This window comes from Hippopotamus amphibius, chromosome 4 (genome assembly GCF_030028045.1).
Source record: "Hippopotamus amphibius kiboko isolate mHipAmp2 chromosome 4, mHipAmp2.hap2, whole genome shotgun sequence".
NCBI classification, from domain to species: Eukaryota; Metazoa; Chordata; class Mammalia; order Artiodactyla; family Hippopotamidae; genus Hippopotamus; species Hippopotamus amphibius.
In genome coordinates this window covers 11,537,720-11,555,454 of record NC_080189.1, presented here as the reverse complement: position 1 = coordinate 11,555,454, position 17,735 = coordinate 11,537,720, and the positions used below count along the sequence as shown (strand labels likewise).

The window sequence follows — 17,735 nt, the reverse complement described above, 5'->3', positions numbered from 1 at the left end:
GAGATGGTTTAAAGTATCCTGTGTGAGCCTGTTCTCATGACTCTGGGTCCTTGAATGTCTTTTTGAGTCATTTAATTTTACAAACCCAGTACTCTTTATCATTGGACTTATAAAATGAGAAAATAAATACCCTAACTGCTTAAGCCATTCATAGCAACCCTGAGTTAAACATTATGAAACAGATACACAGTCTAATCCTATTCATGAACACAGATGCAAATATCTTAAAGAAAATATTAGTAAAACAAGTCCATGCAATGAAAATTAAATTATGATAAAGTTTTTATCCTGAAAATGCAATAATTGTTTAATATTCAAACAATGAAAAAAATTTGTCACATTAACAAATTAAAAGATACATTGAAGAAATTGTTTGACAAAATTCAACAATTCCTGATAAAACTCTTTCCAACCTGAAGAAGATTTACCTCCCAAATATAAATAAAACAGTAAAAAAACAAATTAACTTGTTAAAATAATTCATAATTAAAATGAAATTTTATAAAATGCTATCATAAACGACAGGACTTACTTTTGAAATGCTTAGAAATAAATCTAACAAAGGATGTGCAAAACTATAAAGAGACAATTAGAAAAAATTTGGAGGCACTATGGTAACTAAATATACAAATACATGATGTGAGATATGCCAGGTTCTTTGATTAAGATATAGTATTATAAACATTCAATCTCTTCAAATTGATGAATATATTCAATGTAATACTAATCAGTAGCCTACCATATCTCAGAAAAATGTGTGGGTATTTGCAGAACTTGACAAGCTGATTCTATCAATACAATATAAAGGTCAAAATCTAGACCAAACACCATTAAAAAGGATTAAGTACAAGGTGAGAGGATTTTTATAACAAAATGTACTATAAAGTGCAAATAAGTAAAACAGTGTGGTCTTCGTCCAGGGATTGACCAATAAACAAACTGAACAAAATACAAGTCACAGAAGCTGACTCAAGACTTTATAAATACTTGCTATATGAGAGACATGGCATGGAAGATCACTGGGGAAAGGAAGGGCTTTGCACAAAAATGTTCTGGTACAATTAAGTAGTCATGTAGACGCTCAAGCATGCAAAAAACTCATTCCTAGCATTTTCAAGGCCTAAGTGTCAAAGGCAAAACTATAAAGCTTTTAGAAGTTATGAAGAGGAAGGATTTTTAAATTAATATACAAAATTATTAGAAAAAACATTGATAAATTTGAATTAATAATGTCTATTAATCAACAAAGAACATAAAAAGATTGAAAAGGTAAGACAGAGAATCCTCTTCTACCAGATCTTCTAATTTGTCAGGTCTCAAACATCACCTCCTCAAAGACCAGCATACTTCAAAGTCCCACTTGTCTGGACTAGGTGAGTTTCTATCATATCTCTCAAGTGTATCTTTTTCATGGCATTATCAAGTATCTGAAGTTATCCTCCTTTATATTTGTTCACATGTTTATTTTCAGCTTACCATCTCTAACATACAAAATCACTGTCACTGTAAGTATACACTTTGTCTTCCTCATAGCTGTGTCTATAGTGTCTAGAGCAGAACTAGGCACAGAGAAGGCCCTCAATAAATCTCTGTTGACAAACTGACTAATAGGCCTCCCCACATCTTTTTCTTGAAACCAAGGAGCACACAAGTTAGAGGAAAGACAGATATATTTTTATTTTCTGTGTTTAATTCACATCTTTTAACATGAAGAGACCAAGGAATAAAGAGGTTGAACAACTTACCCTGGGTCATTGAAACAGCATATGAAAAAGTTGGAGATAAAACATGGGTAATCTAGATCCAGAGCCTGTATTAATACTATGCTAATTCTATATTCAAGTGTAGTTTACACCAAGGATCCAATGATTCTACACAAAATACAGACATTTCTCTCCTCTGTCCCAAGGAGAAAGAGTTAGTAAAATTACCAAAAGGGAAGGTAAGGCAAGAGTAGGAAAAAAAGTATCTTTAATTCCCAAAACAACCTTTAAGAATGAAAGTAGTATGAAGATTTATTTGTGGACAGCAATATGGTTGATGAACCATTTTCAAATGTTTTGGTGGGAGAATTTTTCTGGCATAACAATATTTAAAATTGACAAAGAAGCAAAGAAAAATTCTTTTTGTATGTCTTTCCCTTTTTACCAGGAAAGAAAATCTTTTCCAGAATACTTGCAGCAGATTTTTCCTGGTATTCCATTGGCCAAATTGGGCCAAATGGCCATCTCTAAACCAGTCACTGAAGAAGAGGATGAAATTGAGAGCTTGATTTAGATCAATTCCTTATGGCTCAGAGTGAGCCCCTTTCTCTGATAACTGTACCACCTAAGACCTGAAGAAGATCAGTACCAGGTCAGCAAAGAAGGGGCTAATTGCTATAGGGCAGACAACGAGCAGTATCTGCTAAACAGTTTCAGCTCTGAAGCAAAACTTCTTAAATTTTAAGAAGTGGAAAATTGAAATGTGCTAAATTTCTCATCTTTCAGTTTTAGAGATCCAGTTGATACTCTCTTAAAAATAAAGCATTATGTTTAAAAGCCTAATGGCTACAATCTAAATACAATGAAAAAATATACTTATATCAAGGAGATTGCATTAAGAATTTATGCAGTTAAAAAAGATTTCTGAAGTAGATTAAGCATTTCAGTTTCATAGCAGATACTTTTCTTGCTGCTACATTAAAAATACATATATACACACATACATGCATGCATATACATTAAAATAGCATGAGAAATATGACCAATTTTTATAATAATCTCTCATTATCTGTTTATCTTTTTTGTTTATATTTTTCCAAGAGCAGAATGATATGTAGGATTCCAGTAACCAAATGTGTGGATGATATGGTTGTAATTTCCTGAATTGCTTAATTTATTTTCACATTGGGAAAATATTCCCTTTACACACTAAAAAGTCAAAATACTTTCCTAAAATATCCTATGATTACATTGTGTTAAATTATGCATCTATCTGTCCTGTTAGCTTGGAATCTGTGCATGTTCATGAAGAAATCCCTGGGATATTGAGCTATTAACCATAGTGGTGAGTTTAGGTGATTTGATATAGAATACTTTTAGATTTTTCCTTCATATTTTTCAGAATTGCTTTATTTTGTACTATGGAAGTTATGCCCTTTTTACAACAGAAACATTCCATTTTTTTCCCTAAAGGTGGATAGAGAGAGAGGATGGTAAAGAACGGTGGAGAATTTAAAGAAAGGAGGTAACGTGAAGGCAGCTCTCCTGTTTGCTCCTAGGATGTGAGTCAGGGGAATGCAGATTTTGACTCTCTGGGTCAGTGGTATCCCTTAGTGCCTGTAACCTAAATGGTGCCTGATACATTACTGGTGTATAATAAACACTCGATAAGGGAGTCAACACTAGCTCTCCAACTGCTGAGCAAAGTGCAGTGCAATGTGTGGTCCCATTAATCAGCCCAATCGGGGAGAGACAAGCACTGGAGATGTTGTGTAAGAAAGAGAAGCAGCACCCCCACTTGAAGACCATTCATCCACAGCACATCAGCCATGGCAGCAAGTTTGAATAGAAAATTCTTTATTAGACAATATTTCCTGGCGCCTGATTTTGTAAGCAGGAAGTATGGATTGATTAAAGGCTTACAGCTGCAAGTAATAAAGGTGATGTTAGCCAATTCCCTACTTTTTCCCTCTGCTTGGATTCTTTGTGCCAACGGCTAAGACTTTCCGCCTTACAAACCTCCTTAGCTACCTCTGATATATACACACCCATCCCTGAGGAGATTCTATTTTCCTTCTGTCTGGACTGGTTGCTTTCTAGCAACTTCACCTGCCTTTATCCTGTGTTGTACTCCTTAGTATATTTAATCTCACATCTTTTTCTTTCTTGGTTTACTCATTTGTTTTGGGGGAGCACATCCTACAATAGCTTCCTCTGGTTAAAGAGGTGTGCTATGACAGAAGTTATGGTAAAAAGAGTCATCAACACTTCTAATTTCTCATCATTACTTATAACACTTCTTTTTCAAATACCCCATTGAAATTCTATGCTAAAAGGACTTCAAAAAATAAGAAAGAACTCAATCCTGTGTAGGAAGAATTTCTGTCTCAGAGATAGCAAAATATTAAAATGATATTTAGGTGCAGCTGTAGGTATGCATTTAAATGTAATCTGCAAACTCTTTTATCTCTGAATTGACTTTCATTTAATATATGTCCATCATTGATGGAGCCAATTATGCTTTGTAATATTTACTCTTACTAAAATTTAAAATATTGATAAATATAAATATTAAATAGACAGCAGGAATTTAAGACTTTCCAGAATAAATATTTTGCTTTAGCAAAATAAAACGATTAAAAGCAAAAAAAAAAAATGGAGACAGATGGTTAGGACACCTCTTTGTATCCACAAAGCACAAAGCTGTGTTAAGTGTCACCATGTTGTCTTCATCAAACTAAATAAAATGGTAATTACACACATGTGAATGAACATGCCCTGAATTATTATCCTGAGCTCTGTTTGTTGGTGAGTAAAACTTATTTTTCTGTAATAATCTGGCTTTCCTTGTGAAATATAGGAAACAATAAAAATACTAAAATGTAAAAAAACAATAAAGCACAAACTTGAAGGATGCTATAAGTGTTTTTAGTCAACCAGAGAGGGGAGTCTAATTTGGTTTGAGATAGTAGATGAGGCTCCATCAGTGCTTTGAAGGATTAGTATTATGTTTGGAGTCAATGGGTAATACAAGGATAAAACTGGCTTCAAACAAGGAATAAGAATTTCAGAGTGGGAGTACTGGGGAGCAGTACTTGAATGAAATGAGAGTATATGTTGGAGAATAAGAAGGTCTAAGTGGACGGAAGAGCTGCTGGACACAGATTACTATAAGAAAAGAAATAACCACAATTCGCCTCCTCTTAAAACATTTATTCTGCTCTCCAGTAGATTAAAGCTATCACTTTTATGTTGAAGTGTTCCTTCCACCACAGTTTAAGAACTAAGACTATCTAGAAAACTAGATTAAGATCAACATTTAGAAAGTTAGAACTGTGAGGACTTTATAATCATTAAACATTATCTCTTGGTGCACAAGATAGAGGAAAATAGACAGAGAGATTAAGAGAAAGGTATACATTTCAATTGTAGGCCTTAACCTGCAATGAAGAAATAAAAGCTAACTGTGAAATCTAGAGATGTTTGAAAAAGATGGCAAACTAGAGAAAATTAAGGAGCGGTATATCTAAACTGCCAAGTCAAAAATATCTGAAAGTGAGAAATGTGCAGTGATTATTTGGCAACAACATTTTCTACATTGGGAGAGACCTATGTCCATGAGATGATGTCCTAACAGGGTCCATAGGGCCCCCCTCCATCATGAGAGATCAAGAAATATATCCTCTCCTTTATGAACAGGAGAATTTAGAGAGTAGAGCAATGTTAAGACTGATAAAATAAGTATGGGGAAAAGTTAATTTATGACATGATCTTGAAATTTCTATTTTCTGTTCCAGGGTCTTACATAGTTTAGAGAGATCTTGGCCTCACCCAAACTCAAGCAAAACACACACAGACACACACAAATCCCAAACAAATGCACATAATTCCCATAGGATACGGAAAGAACAAAATGAACAAACATGGGAAACGCATTCACTGGTTCACCTGCTGATGGGAAAGCAGAAAACATTTTAAATCTCTCTGGGGAGGACATGAGTAGAGGTGATAACACACGGTTCTCTCCCCTGATCATTATTTGTGTCTTTAGGGAGGGGGTTGGGTCCAAATGACAGAAAAAGCCCTCACTTGCAGGAGCAAGTCTATCATACAGTTCTGTGCTGAGCGCTGTGTGTCTGGGCTTCGCCTCCGGATGAGGACCCCGTAGAGGAGAATCAACCTTAGTCCTGCCTCTGTGTGAGGTTTCTTCTCAATCTGAGGCCATGTTGAAGAGGAAAGCAGAGACTCTACACTGTAGGAGGGTTCATTAGTCTTGAGAAAGCTTGGCAGGTGGAAACAGGAAAGGGGGAGTGAATGAAACCACTGGCTCTAGGTATTAGCGATTGAATGTCTTCCCTGTGTCCTAAACCTATCTTCAGAGTGTGGTCTTGAGGGTGTTTCTAGGGACCACTACCTATCTCTATGGTGTGGCCTTGATGCCTCTGACCCTCCATGTCCATGTCCCCTTCATCATCCTTCTGTGGCAGCTCTTGGGTTTGTCATAACTGTGTCAGAGAAAATGAATCAGCTATTCATCCATGTAGGACAGGATCTGGCTGAAGGGCTACAGAGAACATCAGGGGACACATGGCCCATGTGCCTCTTCTCCAAATAAAATATCCTGAAGGCAGAGGTCAGTGGTTTGTCCAGTTCTGTTGGTGTACAGATTCTCTTTTTGTTCCTTATTTTAGCAGAGAAATGTTATGATTCTATAACATGCTTTCTTATGATATTAGATCCAGAATTTACTCTCCAATAATGGCTTCCAGTCCTTATAACAAATATTTAAACTTTAAGTGGCTTATGTGAGATAACTCATTTAACTTTTCAAAGATCCTATAAGGTAAGTTTATCAACCTCAATTTGCAGCTGCGGGAACTAAAGAATGGAGAGAAACAGAGAGATCACCAACTCAGCCTACAGCAAAGCCAGAATTTGAACTCAGACAGTTGGGGTCAAAATCCATGTTTGTTTGTTTTTTATACTAAATTACTCATGAGAATCAAGCTGTGTTGAAGTTACAAATGCAATTAGTAACTAATATTTGAGTAATTATGAAAATTGGACAAATTGTGTTTCCTCAGAGCTTTGACTTTAACAGCCCCAGAGCACTCACTCTGCATGATCAATAGAAACTTTTAATTTGAGTCAGTGCAAAATATTCTAAATATGCCCTGCTTTCTTTCATAAGACTTACTTTTTCTCACAGTGGTATTTTGGCATAGCAGAATTGCCATTTGCCTATTAAAACCTGTATTTTCTTCTTCAATCCAGGAGTGAGTTTCCTTTAAAGGATTCTTCTATTTCTTTAAATTCCTTTTTAAGGTTAATTTTAAAAATCAGCATATAAAAACATTAAAGAAATGAGAGTAAAGTGGTGTGTTTTCTATTTAAATTAAAAAATAACCAAAAAGAAGCAAGATGAATGTGAAAGAGTTTACAATACCGTAGTTTTGTTGGATCTTTAATCCCAGTGATTTATGTTCTCTTGAAATTGTGGTCCCTTTAATACAATTAGTAAGGGCTAACATTTATTTAACTCCTACTGTGTACTGGTTGAGTGTATACATTCCTCACATCAGCCCTTAGACTCTGTTGTCACCATTTTCCCGATGAAAACCATGAGGCTGAGAATCAGTGACTCAAGGTTACATGGTTCCCCTGCAGAGTGGAGATGGGAATGATGGTCTGACCAGCACGGCTGACCCTGCTGCTTTCATTCTTATTCAAAGATCTTGCTCTCTTCAGTCCCTGCTCATTTTCATGCTACTGAAGAACAGAGCAATGTATCCATGAAAACTTTTACATCATTCTGTGCACTGAAGACTTTTCCTTAAAGGTATAGCAGGATGAAGACTTAAAGGCACCTTCATTTCAGGTATTTGTCTCTTTATCATAACCGCCACAGGCTTTTACTCAGAGGAAAAAAATCTGGCTTCTTGAACTGTGAAATTCAAAATGCAAAACCATGCCAGTATTTAAAAGGAGAAAAATTGCTTTTACCTTATGCTACATTTTTCTACTTTTCTCATCCTGACAAACGAGTTGATCAACAATTACTGTGTGTAGACAGCCCCATTGTAGAGCTGTCTCCTCATGACCTTCCTACAGAACTGTAAGAAGTGCAGTTGGCATCCAGTGATTTTTCTGGATCACACCTGATGAAAAGTATTGTTTCATTATTCATTCTGTTTGCCTCCTTATTTATTGCCGACACTTGAACATAGTTTTTTCTAGGCTAATAGTTTTTTTTTTTTTTTTAATTTCTAACCAAAAATATTACATGTAAAACTCTGTAATTTCAGATTGTTTGAATTATGAACTTTGATTAGTCCAAGAATTTTAATCATTTAGGAAAAGGAGGCTAATGACTTGCATATTTGATACTGAAGCATCCCTGTGCTGCTATCCTAGGTCACCAGTCTGAGTAAAGTAGGAACACAGATGCTCGCATCACAGCTGAGCCCACTCGGCTTTTCCCTTGTTGTTCTCCCAAGATCCATCTCAGGCCCACACAGGCCTCCCTGGCCCAGGTCCTGACTCAGCCTGCTTCTTCTTCAAGCTCTTACCCACACTTCCCCTCCTGGAAGTAAGTCTCCTATGACTCATTCAAATACTCTCCTTGGAAAGGAATTTAATCTTTCCAGTTTCCAGTGTATTTATTAGCTCTAAATACATGAACATGAGACTTTTTTCTGAAGTCTTTTTAAAATTTTCTGTTATTACTTTTGTTCCTTCTTTCCTTGATGACAGAATGTGCTTATTCAAAATGAGCCAGAAAAATTACAAAAAGTTCATCCCCTGGGCATCCCAGAGATGAAAAGCTCTTAGGCCCTCCTATTCAGCTTGAATCAGTGGGAGAGATCAACACAATACTTAGTATATCCCCAAAGTGCCATACTCCATTCTGTCATTGTTTATATCATCCAGGGACTTCCCTGGCGGTCCAGTGGTTAAGACCCCAGGCTTCCACTGCAGGGGATTCAGATTTGATCCCTGGTCGGGAAAATAAGATCCTACATCCTGCATGCCACACGGCATGGCCAGAAAGTAAAAATTAACTAATTTTTTTTTTGTATTGTCAGGAAAAATTTCATATCTGCTAATTGGATCAATTCAGTTAGCAATATGTATCCTTTGTGCTCTGTATAGATGAATTTAAGAATAAATCAATTAAAAGGAAGCCAAAAGATTTCTATCAGCTCAAATAAAATCAATTCCATAACATTTCAGGGACTTGGTAAGATATTTTATTGACCATAATTTGCTGCTATTTGGGGAGCTCCAGAAGTGAACACTGAAGACTTTGGAAGTTAGTATAAGAGAAACACCAAATCCATGTAGGCATAGACACAGAAGTTCACATGCAGGATGGCAAATGTCCCTGAAATTTGCAGTTTCATAGCACTCTGATGAAACGTGTCTACTAGTGAGCACATTGGTCAACCCCAGGAATATAAATAAAGTGAATTCACAGGGGCAAATATTGGACTGTGTCAGTTGGCGGGTATCTAGGGAAAGAGGAGGCTTTCATGAGCACCTTGGATATACTATACCTCTAGTTTGATACTAGGTGACTTTTTCTAAGTAATTGATGCAAAGATTCCTGGACTAGAGGACAGCTAAATTCCCTGCCACTTCTCATTCTGAATTTACAGGTACTGGTTTTATCGTTGTTTTCATTATTTTGGTGTTTTAACCTGAAATCCCCAGAAGCTACCTTACAGATAGGAAAAGTAAAGAATATTGAAATATACTTGTCTGCGTAACAAAGATCACTTTCTTTGATCTGTGCAACAACAGAACTTAGCTTTGCCTGTGCTGCTCTTCACATTTTGGTGGATATTGCAATAATTTTAACCTGATTTATGATCTATTTCTCCTTATAGTCAATAGAAAATCTTGATCTTTTTCTCTATTTGGACAACTCAAAAAAAGAAAATATCTACAGAAAAACGAAGTTGAGGTTTTCAATTTCCCCTTTCCTGCCGAAAGTTAACTGTTACCATAATGCAGTGACTTATTTCTCCCATTTGAAGTGCTAAGGAAATCTACTCAAACCTGAGATTTCTGTTAAACTTGGTGAGTATTACTTGGTTTCAGCAGGAATAATGTGCAACTTTAGTCTTATATTACATACTGAATTTTTTCAAAATGGAAAATGTTTTATCCTGTGATAATGCACAAGTTTATTAAAAAACACAAAATTACGGTAAGCAAACAATACATACAAAATGTAAGACCCCACATAATCCTACTCTCTAGAGTTAATCAGTGTGAAGTTTCATGTGTAACTTGAAGAATTTTCCTACGTATATCTAAATAGCCTCCAAAGACCTGTGTACATAGAGATATTAATATTGTAAAATATAAATTGAATCATATTACACATACATGCTTTGACTTTATGTGGAAAATTTTTCATTCACCCTATAAAGAGCTGTATTATCTTTTTTAATGGCTGCATGGTATTATATGTTATAAAATTAGCCAAGTATTTCAATTCATCTCCAGGTTTCAAACTTTATGTCAATTCTAAATTTTCAGAAATATAAACAGGAAAACAATGAATATTTCCAACCCCTTAGTCACTGTGTTCTGTGTATATGAGACTTTCTTCCGTTCCCAGAACACACCAAGTCCATCCAGCCCAGGACTTTGCCTTTGCTGTTCCCTGTGCAAGGAGCAGTCTGCTTTGGCTGTTGTCAGGGTGGACTCCCCTTTATCATGCACATTCCTCCCATGTGTCTCCTCTTTAGGAAACCTTTCCTGATAATCCCATCTAAAGGAGCCCCTCCAAACCAAGTCGCTTTCTATTATTTTCCCGTTTTTTTCTTTATAGTACTTTTCTATCAACAAATATTTTATATTTTTTGTACTCCTGGTTTTTCAGGGATGGTAATTAACCAAGACATCTTCTAGCTCCATGTCTGAAAAATTAAACTAAGACATAGACCCAGAAATCAGGTAGAAATTTAAACTATATATATTTTACTAGTGAGGTTTATCGAGAAAACATGGTTTACATCTTTCATAAAATTTCTCTCCAAGATAAAATCAGAAGCTTTAGCCCACCCGCACCTCTAAGTAGGACAGAACATGCTCCTGTAGGCTTTAATCTGAAGCACAAAAATTTATGTGACCACAAAGAGAGGAGAGAAGGGGCATCCTCATTTCCTTTTTCCTGTTTCACAAATTATATGTTAGACGACAAAGAGGGGCAGGTATATTCCAAAGTGTTTTCATCCAGAGGTAGAGAGATTTTTGCCTAAATGGAAATATGAGGCATAGAAGACAATATATCACCCTATTCTTCATTCTCTTTCTCCCTGTGGAATATTTCTGCCTCACTGTTGTTCCTCTAGAGCTTAGAACTTGGCTGGAGCAGATGATATACTCAAGAAATATGTGTTAAATTATTGAAAGGTATACTTAAAGTGTATGAAATAACTCGCATATCAAAAGGTTAAAACTGCTACTTTGTTGTACTGATGACCATGTGGGAAAGAGGCCTAATTCTCATACCTTGTCAGAGGAGAAATTGGAGCAAAATTTCTGCAGGGAAGCTAGCAGTAGGTATCAAAACTTTACATGTCACTATCTTTAGCATTTCCAATTTCACTTTTAGAATATACCCTCAAGAAATAATCATGAGTATAGACAAAACTTTCATTTGAAAAAATGTCAATTTCAGTGCTACCAAACATAAGGAAAATGAGAACCACAAATTTCCAAGAATAAGAAATTAAATACATTGGAATATAATAGAATATTTTGGTAATTTAAAATAATATCTGTTATTCATTAATTTAATGCATGAAAAATATCCTTTATTAAGTGAAAACATTAGTTTCAATATAGTCTGATAACATAGTACCAATTTTAAACTATGAATTTGAGGATGTAAATATTTACTAAAAGAAAACCCTGAAATTATTTTTTAACCATTCCTTTGGATGTGAAAAGTTAACCTAATTAAAAAGTACATAGTTCAGGTCGTCTCTGGAAAAAAATGTGAGGAAAGTTAAAGAGACAGCACTTGGTCACATGGCTTCTCAACGTGTTGTTGCCATCCATCCCTTTCACAACTATTCTCCCTTGAATAGACCCAAGTACCTCCCAGGAGTAGCCCCCTAGAGAGAGCTAACCAACAGATGCTCCAGCTGATCCCACTGCCTGTTACCTGCACAGAATACAACAGAACAGCAGTAGGTGGTCAGCACGGTAACAGGTGATGAGTAAGGACTTCAGGAGATTTGATGGCAATGATAGTTGCCATAGGAAGATATTGTGACAACTAATGATTCTTTCACAACAGAAGATAAGATAAGCTCTGAAATTTGTCTCTGTATTAAGTTATAAAGGGAAAAGAGCAGAATAAAGTAATTACAAACAGATGTCATCTTTAAATACACCCACTGTTAATGTAAATTTATTTTTGCCTTTTGAGATTCATACTTTAAAAGGCTGCAGAAATGTCGTCATGTTTAACTGAATTTAATGTAATATGTGTACCTGTGTTCATTGCATGTAGCCTAATAATTCTTCCACTTATGCTTAAATTTCAGGATCAGGTGATAACAGAGAAGTAAATCAAATTATCAAAATAAAACTACAAACTCTGGAGATGGAAAAGAGGTACCAGAAAATGCTTCTTCGCAATATTAGTCCACTGCTTAGAGGAAGGTTGTGCAAAGTTTGAAAGACTTCAAAACTGAGAAGTTATTTAAAAGGAATTTCAAATCTGAAATAAGTGGGTAGAAAAGCATGTGGAAAGGTAAGTGGATGAATAAGCAACATGTAAGTAACAAAGAACTATAATCACTTCAGATCTTGGACCTAGAAAACAAGCAAGATAAGTAAATGAAACTACCTCTTATTGCAGATAGTTTGTCAGGGCTGTCTCTCTTCTAACTACATTAATAATCAAGACACACCCTTGAAAGGAAGCAGATCGAAGCAAGTGTTTGAATTCTACAAAAAAATATGTTTGTATTTGTATGTATACTACTGAGTATACATACAAATACATAAAAATGCATTTATTATGTTATTTTATTATCTATAATATACTTTATTATCCATTGATACAAGGGGAATTTTTTCCTGCTTTGTATGACCACATATTAGTTCCTACAATATATCTAAAAATAAATTATACAAAATCTGTCCAACATAATACATTTCCAAATGCTCATTTTGTTACACTCAGTAAATATTTTTTGTCTTGATTTCCCTACAGCTCTGACCTTCCTGCTGTGGACATAGACTAATCTGTCTTTGCCCAGGATCATGGGAGGCAACCAGACATGGGTCACAGAAGTCACCCTGCTGGGATTCCTGGTTGACCCAGCACTGGAGTTTTTCCTCTTTGCACTTTTTTTTCTCTTCTATACCCTCACCCTTCTGGGGAATGGAGTCATCCTAGGGCTTATCTGCTCAGACTCTAGACTTCACACCCCCATGTACTTCTTCCTCTCACACTTGGCCATCATTGACATGTCCTATGCTTCCAACAATGTCCCCAAGATGCTGGCAAATCTTGTGAGTCAGAAAAGAACCATCTCCTTTGTTCCCTGCATTACGCAGATATTTTTGTATGTTGCTTTTGCTGCTACAGAGTGCTTGATTTTGGTGGTGATGTCCTATGATCGGTATGTGGCCATCTGCCACCCCCTGCATTACACTTTCATCATGAGCTGGAGAGTGTGCACTGTCCTGGCTGTCACTTCCTGGGCATTTAGCTTTCTCTGGGATCTGGTCCATTTAGTTCTCATCCTGAGACTGCCTTTCTGTGGGCCTCATGAAATCAACCACTTCTTTTGTGAAGTCCTGTCTGTCCTCAAGTTGGCTTGTGCGGATACTAGGCTGAATGAAATTATCCTCTGTGTATCCTGTGTTTTTATCTTACTGGGGCCCCTCTGCTTGGTGCTGGTCTCCTACACACACATCCTGCTTGCCATCCTGAGGATCCAGTCAGGGGAGGGCCGCAGAAAGGCCTTCTCCACCTGCTCCTCCCACCTCTGCGTGGTCGGACTCTTCTTTGGCAGTGCCATCGTCTTGTACATGACCCCCAAATCCAGCCATTCCCAGGAACAAAGGAAGATTCTATCATTGTTTTACAGCCTATTCAACCCTATGCTGAATCCCCTGATCTACAGTTTGAGGAATGCAGAGGTGAAGGGTGCCCTGAGGAGATTTCTGGGGAAGAAGAGATCATGGTGAGGGATGGTTTGGAGTTTCCTGTGTGAGCCTGTCCTCCTGATTCTGAGTCTTTGAATGCCCTTTTCAGTCCTTTAATTTAACAAACCTACCCTCTTTATCTTGGGACTTCCTATAAAATGATAAAATAGTCTTATTGTTCAAGTGGTTGATAGCAAATCTGAGATAAACATCACGAAACAGAAAATCATATTATCAAATTTAAAGATATATATTAGTAGGTGGAAAAAATGTGTTGACAAAATTCAACGTGAATTAATGATAAAACTTTTTATAACCTAGTGTAACACTAAGAATTCATAAAAAATTTACCAAATATACCCACACACAGCAGATGTCATAGTTAATGGTAAAATGCTAGCATATTGCCCAGGAAGAAAATAAGACAAAGATGTACACCATCACTTCTTGTTTTCCTTGTTTTGAAGGTTTTACTAGAGATCCTGACGAGTACAGTTGCACAAAAAGAAGAGATACACACATGTAGATGTTTTCACACACACACAGCATGCACATTTCAAAAGAAATAAATTGTGATGACAAATGACATGATTGCATATGTAGGAAATCCAAAAAAGTGTTTTCATATATTATTTAAATTAAAAGAAAATTTAACAAGGTAACTTGATACCAAATATTTTGAACATCCACTATATTTTTATATAACATTAGCAAATAATTAAATGAAATTTTATGAAATTCTATCAGTAACAACAGGAATGAACTTAGAAATGTTTAGGAATAAATCTAACAAGGATGTACAAAATATGAAGAGTTATTTGAACAATTTATTGAGGCATTCTAGTAACTAAATAGACAGATATACAATGTGAGATTTTCCTGGTTCTTGGATTGGGAAACATTTTATTACAATGATTCACTCTCTTCAAATATATTTAATATAATTATAATCAATATCCTATAATATTGTGACTGGAGACGTCCACTGCTGTAGGAAAGAGAAGCAACACTCCACTTGAAGACAGTTTGTCCACAACAAATCAGCAGTGGCAGCAAGTTTGAAAAGAAAACTCTTTACTAGATTAATATTTTCTGTCATCTGATTTTCTAAGTAGGAAGTATGTAGCAATCAAAGGTTTACAGCTGCAAATAATAAAATTGTGAACTAACTGCCTAGTTTTTCCCTTTGCTTGGATTTCTTGTACCCATTTCTAAGGCTTTCTACACCTTTCAGTGACCTCAATATAGCCATCCCTTTGGAGATTTCCATTCTCCTCATATCAGGTCTGGCTTATTCCTAGCAATTCCATCTGCCTTTATCCTGTGCCAGACCCCTGAGTGACTCATCTCATGTCTTCCCCTTTCTTGGTTTACTCTTGTGTTGATGGAACTTGTACAGTGGCTTCCTCTGGTTAAAAAGTTGTGCTGTGGCAGAAGTTATGGTGAAAACAGTCACCAACACTTCTTAGTTCTCATTGCGTATATATATATATTTTTAAATACCCCATTGAAATTCTGTGTTCTAAGTGGACTTAAAAAAATAAGAAAGGACTTAAGCCCTATGAAGAAGGAATTCTTTCTCAGAGATGAGAAAATTTTAAAATGATATTTAGGTGCAGCTGTAGGTATTGTATTTAATTGTGAACACATGTATCTCTAAATTGATCTTCATTTAACAGACATCCATCACTAATGATGGTACCAACATGCTTTCAATATTTATTCTTACTAAAATATACAAGGGTGAGTCAAAACTTATCTGCACTCCAGTTATATTAAAACTTCTGTTGGCTGCACTGTCTTATCAGTGCTTTCCGTTCAAGGCTACTGTCTCCCCAGTCACTGCTGTGCAGGTGTGAAAATGTTACATCAGTTCATTTGTAACTGCAGTGTGAGCAAAAAAGGATGCCCCACTTGTGATCTGCAAGAACGAAGAGCGGTGTGCAGTGATTCATTTTTTTGTGGTCTGAGGGTGCGCATGTCCACACACTTCTGCCCACACTGTCTACACTCTGCAAAAACTTCATTTTGGGGTGTTAAAGCATCCTCCCTATAGTCCTGATCTTGCTCCATCGAACTTTCACCTGTTTGGTCCCCTGAAAGCAGCCCTGTGAGGACGAAGATTCACGTCTGATGAAGTGAGACAGTGGTGCATTTGTGGCTCACAGCTCAGCCTAAAACATTTCTTAATGAGGAAATATGAAAGCTTGTTGACAGATATACAGTGTATTGAAAAGCAAGGAGATTATGTCACAAAATGATGTATTCATCTTTTATAAAAGTTAATTAAAAGAAATTCTACAGCCAGAGTGTGGATAATTTTTGACTCACCCTCATAGAATATAAATTAATGTAAATATTAATAACACTGACAAGAAGTCTAAGACTTTCCACAGTGAATTGTTTGGCTCAATCCATTTCAATGCTTAGAAGCAAAAAAAGGGAGAAAATCATGACACCTCTGTGTATGCACAGTAAGCTGTGTTAACTGTCACCGTATTATCATCAAAGGAAATGAAAGTAGTGATCACGCAAGTCTGAATGAACGTGCACCAAATTATTATCCTGAGCTCCATCTGGTTGTTGGTGAGCAAAATTAATTTTTCTGTAATAATATTGTTTTGCTTGTAAAATATGGGAAAGATGAACAATAAAATATTGTAAGGGTAAAAATTTTAAAACAACCTTGAAGGATATTTTAATACATGCTTTTATGCTACCAATTTGGGTTGGGACGGTTGAAGAGGATGCCGTGAGTGCTTTGAAGGATTGGTATGTTTGGAGTCAATGGGTAATACAAGGATAAAACTGACTTGAAACAAGAAATAAGAGTTTCAGAATGGGAACTATTGGGAAGGAGTACCTGAATAAAATAGAGCAAGAAGGAAGTGGGGTGAAGATCTATTGGGCACACAGATCAGTTTAAGAAGAGAAATAACCCAAGTTTTCCTCCTCTTAAATATATGTATTTTCTATGCTCTGATAGAGTAAAGATATTATTTTTATGTTGAAGTGCTCCTTCCACCACAGTTTAAGAACTAAGACTCTCTAGAGAACTAGATTAAGCTAGAAACCAAGAAAGTTAGAACTGCAAGGACTTTCCAGTCATCAAACAGTATCACTTTTTATATGACAGAAAGAACCAGAGCTGTTCCTTTTAACTCTTGGCCTGAACCTAGGATGAAGAAATAATCATGTGGTTGAGAAATCTGGAGATATTTGAAATGGAGAGAAAAGTATAAAATACTAAGAAGAGTTTCTAAACTGTGAAGTCAAAAATATCTGTCAGTGAGAAATGTGCAGTGATTATTTGGCAACAACATTTCTCCATTGGAAGATACCCATTTGATGTAGATGATGTATTAAAAGGTCTGCGGAATTCCTACCATAAGAGATCAAGAAACCACAGCCTCTCGTCTACACACAGGAGGAGGTAGAGAGTGGAGCGATGTTAAGACTGATAAAATAAGTATTGAGAGAAATTAATTTATGACATGATCTTAAATTTTTTATTTCCTGTGCCAGAATCTTATATAGTTTAGAGACATCCTGACCTCATCCAATCCCAAGCAAACAAAACAATACACACACACACACACACACACACACACACACATCCCAGACAAACACACATAAGATTTTCCATGGCCTACTGAAAGAACTTAATTAATAAACATGGGAAATGCATTCCTTGGTTCACCTGCAGATAGGAAAGTGACAAACAGTTTAAAACTCTCTGGGGAGAAGATCAGTAGAGGTGATATCACAGGGTTCTGAACCCTAATTATGATTTGTATAGACTTGCAGGAGCAAGTCTATAACATAGTTCTGTGCTGAGAGCTGTGGGTC

General features: G+C 36.1%; 1 protein-coding gene across 1 annotated transcript; it reads left to right on the top strand.

Moving 5' to 3' along the window:
- Window positions 1-12,995: 12,995 nt before the first annotated feature.
- Window positions 12,996-13,928, top strand: LOC130851707 (olfactory receptor 2A12-like). The gene has a single exon (XM_057732387.1). It carries the CDS (start codon window positions 12,996-12,998, stop codon window positions 13,926-13,928), a length of 933 nt encoding a protein of 310 aa, XP_057588370.1.
- The last annotated feature ends 3,807 nt before the right edge of the window (window positions 13,929-17,735 follow it).

What these genes read in the sequence shown, in the direction of transcription:
- LOC130851707 (XM_057732387.1), top strand. Translation starts at nt 12,996, where the DNA reads ATGGGAGGCAACCAGACATGGGTCACAGAAGTCACCCTGCTGGGATTC.